The 19,890-nt window shown below is 39.8% G+C and overlaps 1 protein-coding gene across 2 annotated transcripts in view; it reads right to left on the bottom strand.

Annotated features, from left to right (window-relative positions):
• Positions 1-605: 605 nt before the first annotated feature.
• The window catches only part of CUNH18orf25 (chromosome unknown C18orf25 homolog), a 76,378-nt gene continuing 57,093 nt past the window's right edge, over positions 606-19,890 (bottom strand). For both annotated transcript variants that reach the window (XM_027397948.2, XM_027397949.2), the window contains 2 exons: positions 12,657-12,783; positions 606-3,278 (listed from right to left, as the gene is read on the bottom strand). In XM_027397948.2, coding sequence (XP_027253749.1) covers positions 3,089-3,278; positions 12,657-12,783 — 317 coding nt within the window. In that variant the 3' untranslated portion in view covers positions 606-3,088. The remainder of the gene's footprint in view (positions 3,279-12,656; positions 12,784-19,890) is intronic.

Genomic DNA, 19,890 nt, shown 5'->3' with positions numbered 1-19,890 from the left:
GCATCCAGTTAGTCTTTATCAGTGGTTCTCAAACGTTCTAATACTGTGACTCCTTAATACAGTTCTTCACGTTGATGATCCCCAACCATAAAACTATTTTTGTTTGTTTGTTTGTTTGTTTGTTTTTCAAGACAGGGTTTCCCTGTCCTGGAACTAGCACTTGTAGACCAGGCTGGTCTCAAACTCACAGAGATCCGCCTGCCTCTGCCTCCCAAAAGAGTGCTGGGATTAAAGGCGTGTGCCACCACTGCCCGGCAGTCCCATAAAACTATTTTCATTGCTACTTCATAACTGTAATTTTGCTACTGTTGTGAACTGTAATGTAAATATCTGATATACAGATGGTCTTAGGAGACCCCTGAGAAAGGGCCATTCAATCCCCAAAGGGGTCGTGACCCACAGGCTGAGAACCACTGATCTATAAGAACAGACAGCTACAAAGAGTAGTAGTTGCCATACAGAGCTGCCACAGTGACAGTCAGGTTTCTGCTCCTCTGGTTTTCTCAAACTGGAGAGGAAGGGAATTAACCACACTTGTGATATAAACCAATCTGTGATCCCATTGAATCCCTCAAACAATGACTTGGCAAAGCATAAACAACTACTTAGGTTACCAGATGTAAAACTTTAATTAGAAAACAATACTTTAAAGAGAATTTCAAATATTAGGAGAGTTATATGTCACAGAATATTTGACTAACACCTTGCCAGAAACTACACTTCCACTTTCCTGGATGTAGCAATAATGGAGGAGTCCAAACGCCCTCTTAATTAATTATTAGATGGGAAAGTCCCATACTTCCTAGAGAGAGCCGACTGCTTTAAGCTTCCCTTCACTGGTTGCATATTAATGCCTGAATCTCTGTTTTGACGCACCAAGTCAAGTAGACAGAGACCTGTATCCAAAGTAAGTATCTGTGCAACCTAAGATAAAGGCAAAAGGCCAGAAAAGAGCTTGCTTGCAACTCCATTCTGTCGCAAATCCACAGTGCACCCAAAAAGTTAGGGGATGGCTAATAGGGACTAAAGAAAATATCAGGGGAAAAAATCACCTGCTGTATGGACTTGAACAAAATGTTATTAACATGAAAAGAAGTAATGCAAGAAACATTCTTTAAAATGGGGCTATGCCCTGATACTGGGGGAGATATAAGCTGCAAAAACTTCAAGTCATACACTCTACTATATTCTCTTACCAATGATTTTCTGGAAAACAAAGACCAGAAATTATGTTTCTCCTCTGTTGAGTATTTTAATTCAAGTAAAAAGAAAAAAAATGTGTAACAGTAAAACTCAATAAATTAATCTAAAATAAGATGTGAAGGTCCAAAGATACACCAGCAATGAAATTTCAAAGTCCTGTTTCGCTCTGGCCTCTGGGTCTTTGGTTTCTGTCTAGGATTGTGGCCAGGTGAGAGCGATAAATGATGTTCTGAAACTGGAGAGTCATGATTTTTAAAGTCTAATTAGTTGTAGACTAAAGAAAAAAACTGTAAAGTTGGTGAACAGAGGGCAGATCAAATGAATACTACAGAAAAGATCAAAGAACACATGCTCACATATATACCTACCAAAGGGATCTATCAAAAAACTGAAGTACCAAGGAGAATAAACGAATAAACTTGTCTTTGTGGAAGAAAAAAAAGAAAATGCCAGGCAGACTCATGCATGAGCATGCAGGCTGTGTCTCATTTCAGGGCCTCCACAGCATCCACCCTGCATAGTACTTTATATAGAATGAATGGGTCCTTGGTCAGTGTGTGCACTGCATGAAAATGGTAGGTCTCATCCTACAATCAGGAAGAGCCACCAAGACATAAGGAGGGAGCAAAAGGACACAGCAACACTGCATGTAACAATGCAAACAAAAACAAAACGTGAAGTCTTCTGAGCCAATATTACTTCACTCCCCCCTGTTCACAATACATAGTGTTCTAATTCTAGGTATTGCTTTTTTAAAGTATTTCACTAGTAACTACAACATTATAGGAAAAAAGGTAGTAAGTAACTAATGCCACAAAATTCCTCTGCTGGCATTTCCTAAATTCCCTGAAGTGTCTATTATCCTTTACTAATCCTTTTAGATACTATAAGACTTATAGTACTATCAATGTGCTTTGCATCTGATTTCTTATGGTATATTTTCATTTCTCTTGTGTATGTATTTTTAGAAGGTGAAGAAAACTACCCAAACACAGCATGAGGTCCAGTTAAACAGTTGTCACACACCCTCTATGGAGCAACCAGCTGCAAAAAAAAGGCACTTTTCTCTCAGATTTGCAAGTGCCTACAGACTTAGTTGCCATACAGCCTCTTAAGTTCTTCCTATTCAGGTAACAGGTTTCCATGTTCCAGGGGAAAAAGCTGAGAGACAGAGATTTCCCACTGACCTCTCAATGCACTCTTCAGAAACTCTCAAAGAAGTATGAATTATTGCAACAAGGAGACCAACTGAATCCCCTTCATAGTATATGAGAATAAAGAGGGGGGCATCTCAAATATTTGTGTCATGGCAAGTTGACAAGGAGCTATGTCAGGAAAGAAGGCAGAAGACATAAGCTAAAGAAAAAATATATTTTATAATACTTCTGTCTTCCACTTTTAAGGAAGGGTTTTCTAAATGCACATGCCCTACCAGGTGCCAGCAAGGACCTGACTGATATGTGTGCAAATGCCCTAGGGTAGGAGTGACAATGAGGCAGACAGAGGGTGGTCACATCTAGATATTAATTTCATTATACAGAAAAATAAATATAAGATTCAAAACCTGAAATCCATTTTGACTAGTAAGTAAAATATTATTCTAAATGGAAGATGACTTTTAAGAGAAGTCACCAAATAAAATGAAGTTGCCTAATAAAATTCACCATTCTCATATTCTTATTGAGGAAAAGAAAAAAATTATTTTCTCTGTGATAAGTTATTTTCCTAAGTGAATATTTTAATAAAAAGAGGGGGGAGGTTACCATGAATTTCAATTCCACAAATGCCACAAACAGCTTCTGAAGCTGAAGCTATGACAATGAACTTCCATGTCACAAAGAGGAGGAAGTGGGAGGGAACAGTGCAGAGAAACAGTGACATTGCATTACAGTAGGTATTTACGTCTGCTATCCTCATCCAAGGTAAGGTCAACCACTTCTGCTGGTGAGGCCCAAGTCTGCTGCGGAGTCACAGCAGTCCATGACTGTGTTTGCCGGGAGCCAACATACTGCGTGCCAGAGCCATGCTTCCAGGAAGAAACACTCTGTATCACACCTCCTCGGGGGTGAACACACCTGCAATTGTGTGAAGAATAAAGTCCAGTTAATCTTACTGTTAGAAAACTATGAGATAATGTAACTTCAGTTGTACTTGTCAACACTTTACCAATCCTATTATTCAAGTTTATTTTAAAAGACCAAAGGTTCAAGTCAGCTCAGTCACTGACAACAGGAAAGATGCTTGTCTTTGAACTCACTGATTTCTATGATAGAAATGAACAATCTTAGTTGAAACAAGAAAAATCTGCTTTTAAAAATGAGTTTTATAGCACAATTAAATAACCATGCTAAAAATAGTGAAGATAGGCCAGGCGGTGGTGGTGTACATCTTTAATTCAGCACTTGGGAGTCAGAGGCAGAAGGATCTCTATGAGTTCAAGGCCAGGCTCCAAAAGCTACACAGACAAATTCTATCTCAAACACCTGCCCATCAAAAAAAGAAGTAAAGACCGGGGGGGGGGGGGGGAGCTGGAGAGATGGCTCAGTAGTTAAGAGTATTGGCTACTTCCAGAGGACCCAGGTTCAATTCCCAGCACCCACATGGCAGCTCAAGACTCTGCAACTCTAGTTCCACGTGTTCTAACACCCTCATACAGACATACATGCAAGCAAAACCGATGTGCGTAATATAAAAAAATTAAAAATAGTGAAAATAATGCTATTTTATATGTTACATTTTTAAAATGTATGGGACCTACACCTTGCATAAAAGATCTGCATGTCTATCTGTTGGGTCCCAGCCCCCAAGGGGTCACTGTGAGTTGCTTGTCAGCCAATAACCACAGGTGCATCCTGTTTTCTAGTCCTGGCTCAGGGACCCGGCCTTGCCCCACTGACATCAACATCTAGTTGTGAAAACACAATCTCTTACACCTGGGGTTTTTCTACTGTGCTGTAAGTCTGTATATAAGGCTGAGCCCTCCCGGCAATAAAGACACATACACATTCTCTTAGCACAAACAACCGGACGTCTTGTCTTTCATTTAAATCTCCAGGCTTTAATACATTAGACTTGCTTGTGGTGAAGGTGCTACATCTCTCAGTGAAAGGAACAGGGATGAAGCCCTCGGTTTATAGCATATAGGAGGGAAGAACTACACCATTAACAAGTCACATGAGCTCACTGGGAGAAAACTGTTTCAGACACAAAAGCAGCTTGAATTTCATATTCCAGCCAAATTATAAAACCAGAGCCCCTGAAGAAAGCACTAAGAAAGTCTTGACTCAAATGAAAGGCAGAAGGCTCAAGCTACGACCCCACCTCTAAAATTATTGACTGTACCCATGTAGCTCATGTGTGAAACAACAAGTGGCAAAGGTTTTGGTAGCCTGACAACCAAAGCTCAGCCATCACCACAAAGTTATTCTCTGACCACTACATGATTGCTCACCATGACATGAGTGTATCCATTACATTATCACACACATAATAATGGTTGAAAACCAACTGCTTTTAAACCATATGCTGCCCAAAAGATTATCTATCTGTTCTTTTAAAGTTGCTGACAACTAGGAGAACTATGGAAGAATAAAGCCACTGGGGCCAAGGCACAGGGCAAATGTAGTTTCTTTCTGTTTTTGTTGTTGGTTGGTTGGTTGTTTTTGGTTTTGCTTTATTTGGTTTTTGAGACAAGGTTTTGCTATGTATCCCAGACTAGCCTTAAAATGACTAGGTATCACAAACTGGCCTTGAACTTAAATGAATCTACCTACCTCATCGCCCTGAATGCTAGAATTACAGGTGTGGGCCATTACACCTGGCTCAGAACACAGATTTCCCAAGTACCATAGACAGAAAATCTGTTCAGATATGGGCCAAGAAGCCACTAAGCCAGAGGCTACAATATTTTCAAAGACTAGCTAGTCAAAGTATTAAAATAAGGAACCCACAGCACAATCTGTAGTCCCAAGCCTTACAGTTTGTTAAGTTACAGACTGGGTAACTATGAAGTGGAACATTTATAGAAATTGTTTTGAACAGTTTCATATATGTTACCTCACTAGACAATTCCAAAAAACCCTATGAGATTGAATGGAGGTCATTACCCAAGGATCAATACAGGCTTAAGCAGGTTACAGGATTTAGCTGGTCACAGTACTCTTAAGTGTCAGGTCAAGGAACTATGAAACAAAGCTACTTTAAATTGTTATAGGTAAAATGAACCATCTTAAAGTATGAAGTTCTCTAAAAGTTCAAAAGCTCATTTACATAAGCCTTCTAATTCAAGTAAAGCTAGCTAGATAATTAGTAAGAATTCAGGAACTAAGTAGCCACCAAAGCAATCAATGTAATCTTTGCAGAATTCCTGCAACATCTAAGCTAAGGGGTATAAAGTTCCAGTGTTACTCTTCGTAAGGAATCATGGTCAGTGGTTTAAAGGGATCTAAACTAATCCATATTTTACAGAAGAGAAGGGCCAAGGATGAAATGCAACATAAGTATAGAACTACAGCAAAATCTCATCTCTATTCAGGTTTGTTTTCCTCTAATAACTATGCCTTCCTCAAATGACAGCTGAAATACTACTACTATGTTTGATCCACAGGACTGTTGCCTGGTCCCAGAGGTATTTGTTAAACATCAAAACATATTCTAGAAAAGTATCTGGTGTAGGAGCAGGGAGTGAGAGTGACAGGTTTAAAGCCTGTATTTCCAACTGAAGAGTGAATAGCCAGAGGACAGGAGATGATTACATATTTAACTAAATGATTACTTCTGTATCGTGTTACAAGCAGTTCTTGTAACCATAAGCAAAAGGCATGGTTAGGACACAGGAACACCTGAAAGGCCTAAGGATGAGAACAGGCCCTAACCAACAGGGCCTGTCTAAAATTTAAACCCCCTTGAGGATATTATGGCCGAACCTCTCTGGTCCAGAGCTTTCCTGGCTCTAGAAAGCTGTAGCCAGGTGGGTAGCTCCCACAGAGAGCCACCATAAACTGCACAGCCCCATGAAAGGTACCCGTCTGCACGAATCAGCTTCTAGAAGGCAAATCTCGGGTGATCACGCCTACACAACCCAGCCACCACAAAACATAATAAATTGCCCCTTAAGATTCAAGCTTGGGGGCTAAAAGGGCTTACTGCTGAGTTCAGTTCCTAGCACTCACCTTGAGTGGTTCACAATCACCTATAACTACAGCTTCGGGGGATCTGACACCTCTGGGCTCTGATGGCACCTGCACTCATGTGCCCACATCTCCACACACAATTAAAAAATACACATTTTTTTTAAAGAATCAATGGGGGGGGGCGTTGGTGGCACACGCCTTTAATCCCAGCACTCGGGAGGCAAGGCAGGTGGATCTCTGTGAGTTCGAAGCCAGCCTGGTCTACAAGGGAGTTCCAGGACAGGCTCCAAAACCATACAGAGAAACCTGTCTCAAAAAAAAAAAAAAAAAAAAAAGAGGTCAAGCTGGGCACCTCTGAGAATTACAGAAGGCGCTAAGATGACCTCCAGGGTCATCAGTGACTAGGATTTGTTGGAAGTCAGGATCAAAGTCACTGGGAGAATGGCCTGGGAAAGTTGTTAGTATTCAGGAATTTGTACTGGCCTGTCCTAGGGGTTCTCACATGCTATACCCTCAGATGCAGCCACTAAGAGTGCCACCTGTGTACATTCACTACGTTCCCTTTTAAAAGGGCTCTGCCCACCTCCCATCCTCTTTCTCTCTCTCCCCCTCTCTCTGTTTCTGTGTTTTTCTCTCTCTGTTTTTCTGTCTGTCTCTTTCTCTGTCTGTCTCCTTCCCCCACACACACACTGTTCCAGTCCCTGGAGGCCAGTCCCAAGCTCCCCTTTCCCCTTTTTATGACCCCTTCCCCTAATAACCCCTCCATTTGGGCTCTGTCAAATGGCATCTTTCTCTCTCTTGACCAGAAGTCAAGACTACAGAGTGCAGCCACAAGAGAATGCCTACCTGTGCTTTGAATTGTGTACTGGCTACTTAAAAATGAACACTTTCCAAAAATTAAGGTATACATTATAGCTTGTTTTGTGTGTTATAAGCAGTAAAGCATTCATTTTTTTCATGGTTTAATTCCTCAAACATTTAAATAGAATGAGAGCCAGGAAATAAATGAAACACAGTGAGGGATTTTTTTCTTCCTTACAGTGAAAACATGGCCAAATACATGTTTGTTTTATTTATTTTATTTTATTTTTTTGAGTACAGAAAAATAACTTTGGGGGCGCAGGGGTTAATGTATGTGTTCATGTGGATCTGTGCACAAGTGTGTGTGTATGTGTGTGTGTGTGTGTGGTATATGCACCCGTTTTATATGTACACACCCATATGTGGAGGCCTATAGACAACTTGAGCAGTCTTCCCTGATTGCTTTTTTTTTCCCCTGAGACACTGAACCCGAGGTTCATCAATTCAGCTAGACTGGCTGGCCCAGGGGCTTTAAGGCTCTGCCAGCACTGGGGTTACAGACACAGCTGCCCCAGAAATCAGGTCCTCAGGCTTTGTGCCACAGGCACTTTACCAACAGAGCCACCTCCCAGCCCAAGAACTTTTTCTAAAGTGCACAAAACAGGATAGTGTTGGAGAAATGTTTCAATTACTTTGTAAAATAGTGTACGCTAGAGAAATAATTTATAACATCAGGGATGGAATTTCCATGTAGTAAGACTACAATAGTTTTTATAAGCCACACAGAGTTGTTCTTGAGGCTCAAAATTTTGAGGCATTAAAATAAAAACAACTTTTATGCATTAACCCATATACTTTCCTAAGTATATGGGTTTATACTTAGGAAAGTATTATTATGAAAGGCATGGGGTAGAGAACATATTTGACTGAGTTTTAATTGGTCCAGCCCAAATCTAGAGCAGATACAGGCTACATACTATCTTCGTAGGACCCGCAATGAATCAAAAAACCTAAAGGAGTTTTTGTTTCTGTTTTGACAAGGTCTCATTATGCAGCCCAGGCTAACTTCCAGTCTGCTATTCATCTACCTCAGCTCTCAAGTACTGCTTAGTATGGCTATCTGCTTAGTATGGACATATAGCACTATGCCTAGCTTATTCTTAATTTTATAATTTTTTAAAAATATCTAGACTTCACCAGGCATCGGTGGTGCACACCTTTAATCCCAGCACTTGGGAGGCAGAGGCAGGTGGATCTCTTATTCATCATATACTGAAACTTCACAGAGGCAATTTCTTTACAATATAGAATTCTTTGACATGGCTTACTCACTATTCTAAGAGAAAAATATTAAAGACTCATCAATTTTGCCCTCACTTACACAGCCTGAAGGTGACCACTTAAACATCTAGCTATTTTTCCTAACTGAAAACAAAATGCATACTTGTGATTTTTAGGGAGATGCTTGTTTCCTTCCCTGTTCTTTTTTAGTACTGATGTTAACAACTAGGACCATGAAACAATCTGAAATGAAATGCAAAAATTCTTCTACAATGCCCTTGCTGAGTATTAAAACAACATTAATATGTAAAATGTTAGGAGTCTAACTCACTAAAGTCTCAGAAGTGGTTATTGAAGGACCATCAGCACAGTTCTATGCCCACAGAGCGATACAGGCAATAACTTACCTATTTAGGAAGAAAAGGGGAAAAGACCAAGGACACAGGAAAACATTGGCATGAAGGCCACGATTTCTACCAAGACTTAAATAGGCGCAGAAGAACTAGGGACCCAGCAAATCTGCATCTTACTAGCATGGAACACACTGTGAAACCGCACCCAAAGGAACATCCGGAAATTTCAAATAATGCCAGGAGCTCACCACAACAGTACAAGGTCACCATAAACAGTGCATTCAACCTTTAGTTCAGAGAACTTATTTTCTAGATAAGTTAGATAAAATAAAACTTATTTTCTAGATAAGGCTAGATAAAATGCACAGGACAAAGTCTATTGTTGTTTCCATGCCAGCCTGGTCTACATAGCAAGTTCCAGGCCAGCTAAGGCTAGATACATAGTGAGAGCCTGTCTCAAAAATACATAATAAATAAAATTAATCCATGATAAAAGAATGCAGAATGGTATCAGCAAGCAAGAAAAGAAAAACCAACCTCTCTGAAAAGGCACATCATTAGGCCCAAAAGTCAAACAGGGAAAATGGCACCTAGCACAAGCCAGAGAGACTGCCCAACCAACCCACGACTGTGTAGACTAACAAGAGCAGAGAGAAAGGAAGAGGGAGGAAGAGGGAGGGAAAGGGAGGGAGAGGAAGAGAGGGGAAAGAGGGGAGAGAGAGAGAGAGAGAGAGAGAGAGAGAGAGAGAGAGAGAGAGAGAGAGAGAAATTGAACAAGAAAACTTAATCCAAACTAACTACACAAGCAAATAAAATGAGAACAAAAAAGACGTGGGCCAAAATCTAAACCTTTTTCCAAGTGATAATATTATCAGAATTCTATCAACACTTCATAACTGCAACCCAAGAACTGTAAATAATTTCTGGATGAGATACAGGCAGTCAAAGGAGCAAGTCTGACCACCAGAAAAGCCTCCTCTGTGGGCTTCTCGGGGGTTTTAATCCAATGTGTGAGACAGGTTCACCTGGCTATAAAACACTGACAGGGCAGTCATCAGCAGACTACTCACTTCCCATTCCTGGATTCAAAGGCCAATGTAAAAGATAACCTCAAAATGAAATAGGATTCCCTTTAAAATCTCCAACAGAATCTACAAACTCTGTATTCTACTGTACAGCATTTACCATATAATTACCCAAAATTCAAGCCAATGGACTAGAATAAAGTGCAGCTTTATGTGCAGGACCTATATGAAGAGATCCTTCTAAGTAATGACATTCAAAATGGAATCTAAGTTACACAACTTGTTTCAAGAAATAGTACAAAGTAGGTACAGAACAAGATGACAAGCCAGACCAGTGGTTCTCAATCTGTGGGGTCAAACAACCTTTTCACAGGGGTTGCCTAAGACCAACTGCATATCAGGTATTTATATTATGATTCATAAAAGTAGCAAAATTACAGTTACGGAGTAGCAATGAAAATAAATATTGTTGGAAGTCACCAAAACATGTGCAACTGTATTAAAGGGTCTCAGCATTAGGAAGTTTGAGAACTACTGTTCCAGATCAAAAGCTGAAGTTAGGAAGGGTATCCTGGCGATGGTATCTATACACATGAGTTAGGGTTAAGGAGGCTCTGAGAGTTTAAACTAAAAGTTTTGAGTGATAAAACTAGCCCTAGACACCATAATATTGGGGGGGGAGGGGGTGGCAGGGGTAGAAAGATAGCTCAGCAGTTCAGAGAAGTTGTTCTTGAAGAGGATCCAGGTTCAATTCCCAGCCTCTACGTGTAGTTTCCAACTACCCATAACTCCAGTTCTAGGGGATCTGTTGCCTTCTTCAGACCTCTGCAAGCACCAAGTATGAATGTGGTACACATACATACTTGCAGTCAGAACACTCACACATATAATAAAATGAATAAATCTTTAAAAAAAAAAGGTAAAAGGAAGCTAAAAAGTTCATGATGAAAGAAAGGTGAGCAAAGAAGCTAAAAGGAAGGGCATCTCACATTTCTAGGCATAAGAAAACAATAAAGAAAGGAGACGGGACAGGAATATTGAAAACTAGAACAAGGATGTGCTTTGACCAAACAAAAGGCAATTTAACTATACCAATCTGCCAACAGGGTATCACAGTAAGAAAGCTTAAATACCAAAAAAGGGAAAAAATCCAGAAAGATCCTAACACAGGACTTAGACGGACAGTGTCTTTTAAGAAACAATGTAAGGAATAAACCAATGGCAAAAACATTTTAAACCAAGTAAAGAAAAATCACTAGTTCTTTCTTCCTCATCTGATAGGAGAGTCAGATTAAAAAGAAAAGGTTAAAAAAAAAGTAAGAGAATTTATGAGGAAAAGGTTTTTTTGTTAAGTCAGGAAAAGAAATGAGAAATGATAAAGATCAGAGTGGAAAGAAAACTCATCTCCCACAAACAGGGAAAGCAACCATAAAAATAGAAATGAGAAAAGGAAGCTACACAGGCACACTTCTAGCAGAGAGACTGGCTAGAAACACCCAAGACAACACTAACTTCCATGAGGCAGAGTTGCCACTCCTGAGTTAACTCAGCATTCTTAAGTCCATAGTTTTAGCTGACAAACCCCTATAGGAATTGTGACAAAACCCTACTGGTACCTCAGTTCACACACATCTGTACATCACTGCAATCCATACTCCTAAGTTCATTCTTTTTAAGCCGGGCGTAGGTGGCTTAAAGTAGATAGAGCAGTCATACATAAAATAAATAAAATCTTAAAAAAGAAAAGAAAATGGTAAAACTCATCTTGGCTGGCATGACGGTGTACTCTGTCTTGCAGCTTTCTTTTTTACTTTTGAGACAGTAGGTTGATGTAGCTGGCCTTGAACTTACAGAGGTTCATCTGCCTCTGGCTACCAGAGTGCTGGAATTAGAGTTATGTGCCACTGTGCCAGCTTTCTATTTTAAATGATTGCTTATAAGTATAGTTCACTCAGGAGGCAGAGGCAGGTGGATCTCTGTGAGTTCGAGGCCAGCCTGGTCTTCAAAGCGAGTGCCAGGATAGGCTCCAAAGCTACAGAGAAACTCTGTCTCAAAAAACAAAAAAAAACAAAAAACAAAACAAAAAAAAAGAGTTCATTCTTTATATAAGCTATACATAAAATACTGGTACATGCTTTATTCATGTACTAACATAAGAATAAAATGAGAACAGAGAGCAGGGTGAAGAAGGTAACTGTGTTACATGCTTTTTTATTAAAACACATACACATAATCTTTGTTGGTAAGAAAAGCAAGTTTTCATAGATGGAATATACAGATCTTAAAATGTAAATTCTTAGAGAACCACAAACAATTATTTAAAAAATAAAAATAGAACAAAACAAATAAAAAAGCAGTACCTGGGACTGATGATGTAGTCAAGCACTCTTACCAATGAACTATACTTATAAGCAATCATTCAAAATAGAAAGCTGGCACAGTGGCACATAACTCTAATTCCAGCACTCTGGTAGCCAGAGGCAGATGAACCTCTGTAAGTTCAAGGCCAGCTACATCAACCTACTGTCTCAAAAGTAAAAAAGAAAGCTGCAAGACAGAGTACACCGTCATGCCAGCCAAGATGAGTTTTACCATTTTCTTTTCTTTTTTAAGATTTTATTTATTTTATGTATGACTGCTCTATCTACTTTAAGCCAAAAGAGGACATCAGAACCCACTAGAGATGGTTGTGAGTCATCGTGTGGTTGTTAGGAATTGAACTCAGGACCTCTGAAAGATCAGGCAGTGCTCTTAAGGGCTGAGCCATCTCTCCAGCCCCGATCTACCATTTTTGTATCACTTGTTTGGTTTAAATAGAGTCACAATTCTAAGTTTCAGAATACCCCCAATTACTCGCCTACCTTGCATGCTCCTGAACACCCACAATCTCCACTTCACTATCTGAAGAGGCAATATTAATTTCTTCATTAAGTGGTGCATTGCCAACAGATGTTTTGTCACTTGCTAGGAATCCTGGATCCAAATGACCTGAGAGAGAAGGAGAGAAAAATAAGCAATACAGTTTTATTTCTTTAGACAGTAACAACTCATTGACAGATCACATCTAGATTTAAGGTAACAATATTCAAGCTCTATCAGTCACAGCATAACTATTACCAATGTCAAGTAAACAGGGGCACAACTCTGTGGTTTTTTGGTTTTCCCTTTTTCCATTTTTCATGTGTGTATGCACGTGTGTGTTGCTGTGCATGTGTTTATGTGTATATGGTTCACATAGGTTTTTTTTTTTTTTTTTTTTTTTTTGCACATGTGTGGCATGCATGTGGAGATACAAGGTTGATATCAGGAATCATCTTCCATCCCTCTTCTACAATATTGACTCAAACAGGCTCAACCCAGAGCTTCCTGATATGGCCAGTCTTAACCGCTTGCTTGTCTCCACTTTCAAGCTGGAATTATAGGTGGGCTGACATGTCCCCCTGGCATTTGCATGGGTTTCTGAATTCCATTCTTCACAATTGCATGGTAAGCACTTTAACCATTGAGCCATCTCCCAAGATGCTCTGCCATTTGAAAACAAACAAGCAAGCAAACAAACTGGCTTTTAAAAGAAATATAAAGGGCTGGAGAGATAGCTCAGCAGTACATTAAGAGCATGTACAGCTCTTCCAGAGGACTCAAGTTCAGTTCCCAGCACCCACAGCAGGCAGCTCACAGCAGCCTGTAACTCTAGCTCCAAGGGATCTGACACCTTCCTCTGGCCTCAATGGCCACCTGCATTCATATACACATACCCACAAACACACATGCACATGATTAAAAAAAGTATAACATATGGACACAGCATGTATCCAAGCAGCACATTAGGACTTTCAAGTAAAAGCCTCCCATTCTATACTTCTGTCTCTTGGGAGAAAAACTAAATACTTTGATTAGCACTCTACGTAAATATATTTATACATAAACTATACAACACTATATTTTATTCTGTAGTGCTTTCTGCATTCAACTCTAGTCTTCTATTAATGACCTGCATAACCACCTAGAGGTCAATGGGGTAGCTCTCTACTGCTTATCATCATAGAATAAAATTCTAAAGCAGAAATCTGCAAAGGCACAGGCAGAATAAAATTAACCATTCGTATTGTGTTTACACCAAAATGCTTTCTGAAAGACTTAACATGTTTTCCCTCTCAAGGAATGACGATCTAGCAAAGTCTAATCCCAAAACCCATATAGAAGCAAAGACAAGAAGCAGATGGAGCTCTGGGACCTGCATGACTGAAACATAAGCTGCACACTGCTGACAACTCTCAATAGACACCAACCAGCCACGAGTGCTAGAAAGAAGCATAAACCAGTTCAGTGCACTGAGACACAAAGGACTTCTTCACAGGCATCTTCGTAAACTATTCATTACAAGATACAATGAAATGCCTCCAATGTCACAATGCACTTGACTGTCACAGACCTGACAAAAAGAGTTAATAGCACAACATCAAATCAAAATACATGTCTCTAAAGGCAATCCAACTATGAGTAAAATAATTCAGCTATGTGTCCCACTATTAAATATGCAATGTTAAATGAAATTTAAATTCCTACATGGCCAGTAATAAAGTTCAGTGGTAAAAACATTTGTTCCACAAGCCAGACAACCTGAGTTCAATCCAACAGACACACAATGGAAGGAGGAAATAGACTCCCAAGTTATCCTCTGACCTACACACACACTCACTCAAACAATTTTTAATTAAAAAATTAATTCCTACAAATTAACAGAGTTGTAGTCAACACAAATTTTCATTTACACTTTAAAAGATTTGCATTTAAATATGTTACCTTCTAATATAAAATTTTTCTTTATACTTATCAAAAATGTTTATGAAACCTCATACAAATGAGACCAATGAAAGGAAAATTTTACAAACTCAGATCATCCTTCCTCTCCTGTCACTCTCTCCAATGAACCAACATCACTGAGAACTCTAACCCTTTTGGAAAAGCACAGGCAGCCCCAAATCTAAACTTCATAGTGTTTGCATCCTCTACCCCTGCAAACTCACCTTGGAGAGTTCATCACAGGAGGAAAAGACTTATATAAGCTCTATGTTACAACAGTCAAAGATGGGCACTAGAGTGCTAACAAAAAACTGGGAAAGCATACACATAACATTTAAAGCATAATACATGCCACCATAAAAAGGTGTAGACAGTAGGAAGGCTGTAAAAGTAACACGTCTGATAAGATTGTTAATGCTTAGTGTTTAATGCTATTTTTACCTATTTGGGAAGTTTAAATTGACTGAGTTGGTGAGATGGGTCAGTAGGGAAAGCCACTTGTAGACAAGCCTGATTACCTGAGTTTGATTCCCCAGGACCTACATGGTAGAAGAAGAGAACCTACTCTCAAAGTTGTCCTCTAACCTCCACCTGTGTGCACTATGGCACGTGTGCCTGCATATATATAAATAATTTTTTAATGACTAGAAACAACTGGTGACTGAGACTATATTACAGTATGCATGAGTCTGTAACATGGTTTGGATTTCATGTGATTGTCCTATCAATGGCCACCAATCTTTGAACCCTACATGCACAAATATTCTCTATACAGCACCCAGTTTTGTTAACTCTGGGATGTTGTAGTAAACCCAGATCCTTCTTCTGTCTAATACTTGTGGTCAAGTGTTTCACCCATCTGTACCTTGATGCTTTAGTTACTTTTATCACTATGCACACTGCTCCAGCTGCATAGTAGATCTCACGAAGATTTTACTGTTCATCTGTGTGTCCCGATAACAAGTATAATACCTGTAACATGGTATACATTATACCAGATGGTAGGAATACTACTAGACACAAGGCAAGCACTATTCTCAATAAATCTATAACACATACAATGATAGTAAAAAAGCAGTTCATTACCCACAGCTCAAAGAATTGCTCCTTGGGGGAGGTAGGGAACAGCCTGGAAACATCAGTAATGGCGCACATCTGTGATCCTAGCATCTGGAAGCCAGGCTAGGTTATATATCAAGTAGTTGGAGGAAACAGAACAAGCACATTCCCCACACTTAAGTTTGATCGGAGAAGCTGAGATCCCAGGGAAGACTGGACACAAGTGAGAGGGGAAGTATCTTTAGGGTCAAAAAGTTTATTCAGAGCTAGAATAGAAAAAGTAATGGTGAACAATGCTAGCAATATTGGAAGAGGTGAAATCACAGGTTGGAGTCTGGATTTGATCTTGAAAAGTGAGCAACTACTGAAAGACCTACAGGATGACATAATTTGGTTTTGTATTTTAAAGACTTCCTTTTGAAGTTTAGAAATCAAACTGACAGTACAGCCAGAAACTGCTGGGTTCAGATAAATGAAAGAATGCAGTAAGTAAAAATGATGTTTGCTGATGATTTAGGTAATTTGAAGGAGACAATAAAGACTGAGGATGGCTGCATACATAATTTTCAGATCTCCAACAGATAGTTGGAGGTGCTGTTCAAAACCTCTTTTGATTCAGAGATACAAAGCAAACAGACTGGATAAATCCTAACACCCCCCAAGAGAGGGGTCATAGGAGCACAGAGTAGAACCCTGATGGCCACTACGAATTAAGAGATGGCAGAAAACCTACCAAAGACACAGTCAGGTAAGAAGTGAGAATAGGGGTATTATCCACTTGGAACCCCTCCCACTCTTGGGAGTTCTTTCTCTGTTTTTCTTAATAAATCTATGTTCACTCTGCTTAAGAAAAAAACATGAAAATGCATAGAAAGCTCTAGAGTCAACAACAAGATGACCTCGGAAAGCGAAGCCTTGGGAATGATGGGACCAAAACAGCAAAAAGGCTGCGGGGAAACAACAACAGACAAATTGCAAAAAGTAGACTGTGGACAAAGGAAGTAAGATAGTGTTGAGTGAGCAGGAGGGATTTGAGGGAGAAAGACGAATGTGTATGTACCATTTTAAAAGATGAGACAGTAGTACTGTTAACTGGGCCAAAATCCTATGGCTGGAAAGGTCAAGGGCCCTAGAGAACCCAGTAGTACTATTACTCTGCTAAATGGTCATGGTAATAAACTGCCCTCTAAATTCTTCTTTATACCAATAAATTGGTACATTTCTCAACCATTAAAAAAAGAAATGAACCAGATCAGGTTACAGTTAGAGGGGAAAAGGAAGCCACAGTCATGGCAGGCAGCTGAGGTGATCTTCCCTGGATGTGAACAGAGAAGCTAGAAATGGGATAGAAAAGTACTGCAGTCATTCGGAGAAAAGAAACAAACAAACAAACAAAATACTCCTAAGGCAAGGACAGCCTAAGAATCAAGGTGAAACTGCAGATTAGGGAAATAAGTCCCTTAATCCAACTATGTAACTGTCTCCAGCTGGGTAGCAGTGTAGACATAGGCTAACTAGATAGATTATACCAGGTGAGTACAGCTAAGCACTCAACTACACTCAACAGCTGAGAATACTCACCAAGGAGGTCTGGAGCCAGATCCAACAGGGAAGGAACAGTTAACAAGAGTACAGAAAAGCCCTCAGTGCAAAGCCAAAGTGGTGTCTGTGATCCCAGCCCTAGAAAGGCTGAGTCAGAAAGGATGCCACAACACTGACAAAACAAACAAGGGCCCTGGTTGTGAAAGGAGAGCACAGGAGCAGGCGGAGAGAGTGGTCAGGAGACCAAACCACCACTCTGCTTTCACCTACACAGACACTAAGCCCCTGCCCATCCCTGTTCTCTGGCCTTACCTCCACTCCTATTCCACTGTTTCGGCCACCCACAGCTCTGCTGTCACTTTTCCACTGCCCTCTGGAATGTCAGCTCAGGGTAAACTGTACTGAACTTTCCTTCTACTTCCTTATGGAAACAGGCTTTCCTAAAAATGCTGCCTGCCCCAGCCCAGCTCCTAACCGTGCCCCAGTTTGGGGACCGGCTGAACAGTCCTTCATCCTCCAATACCAGGAGCCTGTTTCTTCCAAGGAACTTTTCCACCTCTACACATTGACCCCTGACAGGTTCATTCATTCATGAATCATGACTGGAGTCTCTCTCTGTCTCTCTTACCACCTGTATGTTAGCTCTCATGAATACTCATCTCCGTTCACAGCCACCTTAAAATAGTGTCAACTCACTAAGAAGTAAGGAATTGTGCTCCAAGAGGCACTTAAAGCCACTTGTGATAGACTTACAACAAGATTCTCAGTATGTCAAGCACCCAAAAATAAGTCAGTAAATTGAATGAAACCAAACTTACAAGAGGCATTTAAGTCAGTGCTGCTGTCAAATTGTTACTCTATCATCCAAAACTTCAGACAGTAACGGACAAACAACACAAGTAACCTTACTATTTCTGTGTCCAGTTTAGTGCTACCCTTCTGATCTACAACTTAACTTTATGGTAGGAATCTATGATGCATCACAGACATTCTTGTATTCTTGAATACCACCAGCCTTTACTAGGTGGGCCCCTCACCCTGACCCTGTGCCCAAAGCCCCATCAGAGCTGGCAATGTGACATATAGGTTTTTTTTTCCTTCAAAAAACATTTTTTGAAGAAACCACAAAACCACATGTTATTTTTAGAATATCCTTTTCTTTAATCACTAGTATTTCAGATTATTCTAACTTTATTCATTATAAATCTAAAAGCCAACAATTTATATACTACTTTCAGATTATTAGACCCAAACAATTAGGACAGTACAACTGTGGCCATAAAAACTGTAGTGTAAGCCACATAGAGTGGGCACTTGCCTATAATTCCAGTATTTGGGAGATGGAAGCAAAAGGATCATGCGTTCAAGGCCATCTTGGACTATACAAGACCCTGTCTCAAAAACAAACATTCAAACCTGTAGTCCAAAAGCAAGCTGCCTGGTAACAATGCTTACAGTCCTAATAATTGGGCCCTGATGTGGAGGATTCCAAGTGTGAAGCAAGCTAGGCTACCTTGTCCTATATCCAAGAGTACCTCAGGCTTCTGCTTTTTTGAACCCCAACTACAATTTTATTATTGGTTGGTTTTTGTTTTTTTCTGTTTTGTTGTTTTGAAATAGGCTATTACTCTCTAATCCAAGCTAGCTGAAACTCACTATGTAGTCAAGAATGGCCCCAAACTCATGATAATAGCACTCTTCCTTACTTAACCTACTTCAGCACTGTCATTATGACTTAGCACAATGGTGGTGAACACTCCTGTTTTATGATGTACAGATAACAGTAACAATAACCTTTGGTGAGACAGACACTAGTTTTATAGGGAGAAATAACTGAGGCTTTACATAACTGACCTGTGGCTGCACAGTTCCTAATTGGCTGCTGGTTCAATTATTCCTGCTGTGGAATAAGCCTTCTGTAGACTGTGTGAACATGCATCCCTATGATTGGCTTAATAAACAAGTTGACTGGCCAATAGCTGAACAGGATAAAGTTAGGTGTGAAAGCCAAACTGAGAATAATGGAATGAGGAACAGTGGAGTTAGAAGAGTCACCAGACAGATAGAGAACACACAAAATGGGATAGAGGTAAAAGCCACAAGCCTCGGGGCAACACACAGAGTAATAGAAAATGGGTTAAGCTGCAAAAGCTAGTTAATAACAAGTAACATGAAAACTCCACCTACAAGCATCCTACACAACAATTCAAATATCGTGTGAGAAAAAATAAGTACCTGGCAAGGACGAGATGCAGAAGTTAAAAATGTACATCTCCTGCTGACCAGTGTCTCTCCTGATTCCAAACTAGTCTTTTAACTACCTGTGACTGAACTCTTTTACCTAGGTCAAAACTAAAGATATTAAATAGTGCTAACTAATACAAGAACATCATCTAATTGCTTTGAAAAGGAAACTGACTAATCCATTACCAATGATTATTCAAATGACCCTAAATACATCAGGGATGTGGACTTGAGCTGATATTCTGTTATTAAAATGAACATATGAATAGTTTGTTCAGTGACTAGAATTTTATCTGTGACACTGGGACACCAGATTAACCATGGAACATTTAACTTACATTCACAACACAAAACAGAGAAAATGCCAAAACTAAATTGACAATCATGACTTCTATTAATTTTTTATAATGATACTATAATGCTTACATCCATGTAATAGATTCCTAC

Source organism: Cricetulus griseus, chromosome 2 (assembly GCF_003668045.3).
Source record: "Cricetulus griseus strain 17A/GY chromosome 2, alternate assembly CriGri-PICRH-1.0, whole genome shotgun sequence".
NCBI classification, from domain to species: Eukaryota; Metazoa; Chordata; class Mammalia; order Rodentia; family Cricetidae; genus Cricetulus; species Cricetulus griseus.
Note: the sequence above shows the minus strand (reverse complement) of the source record. Positions and strands in the feature narration are given on the sequence as shown.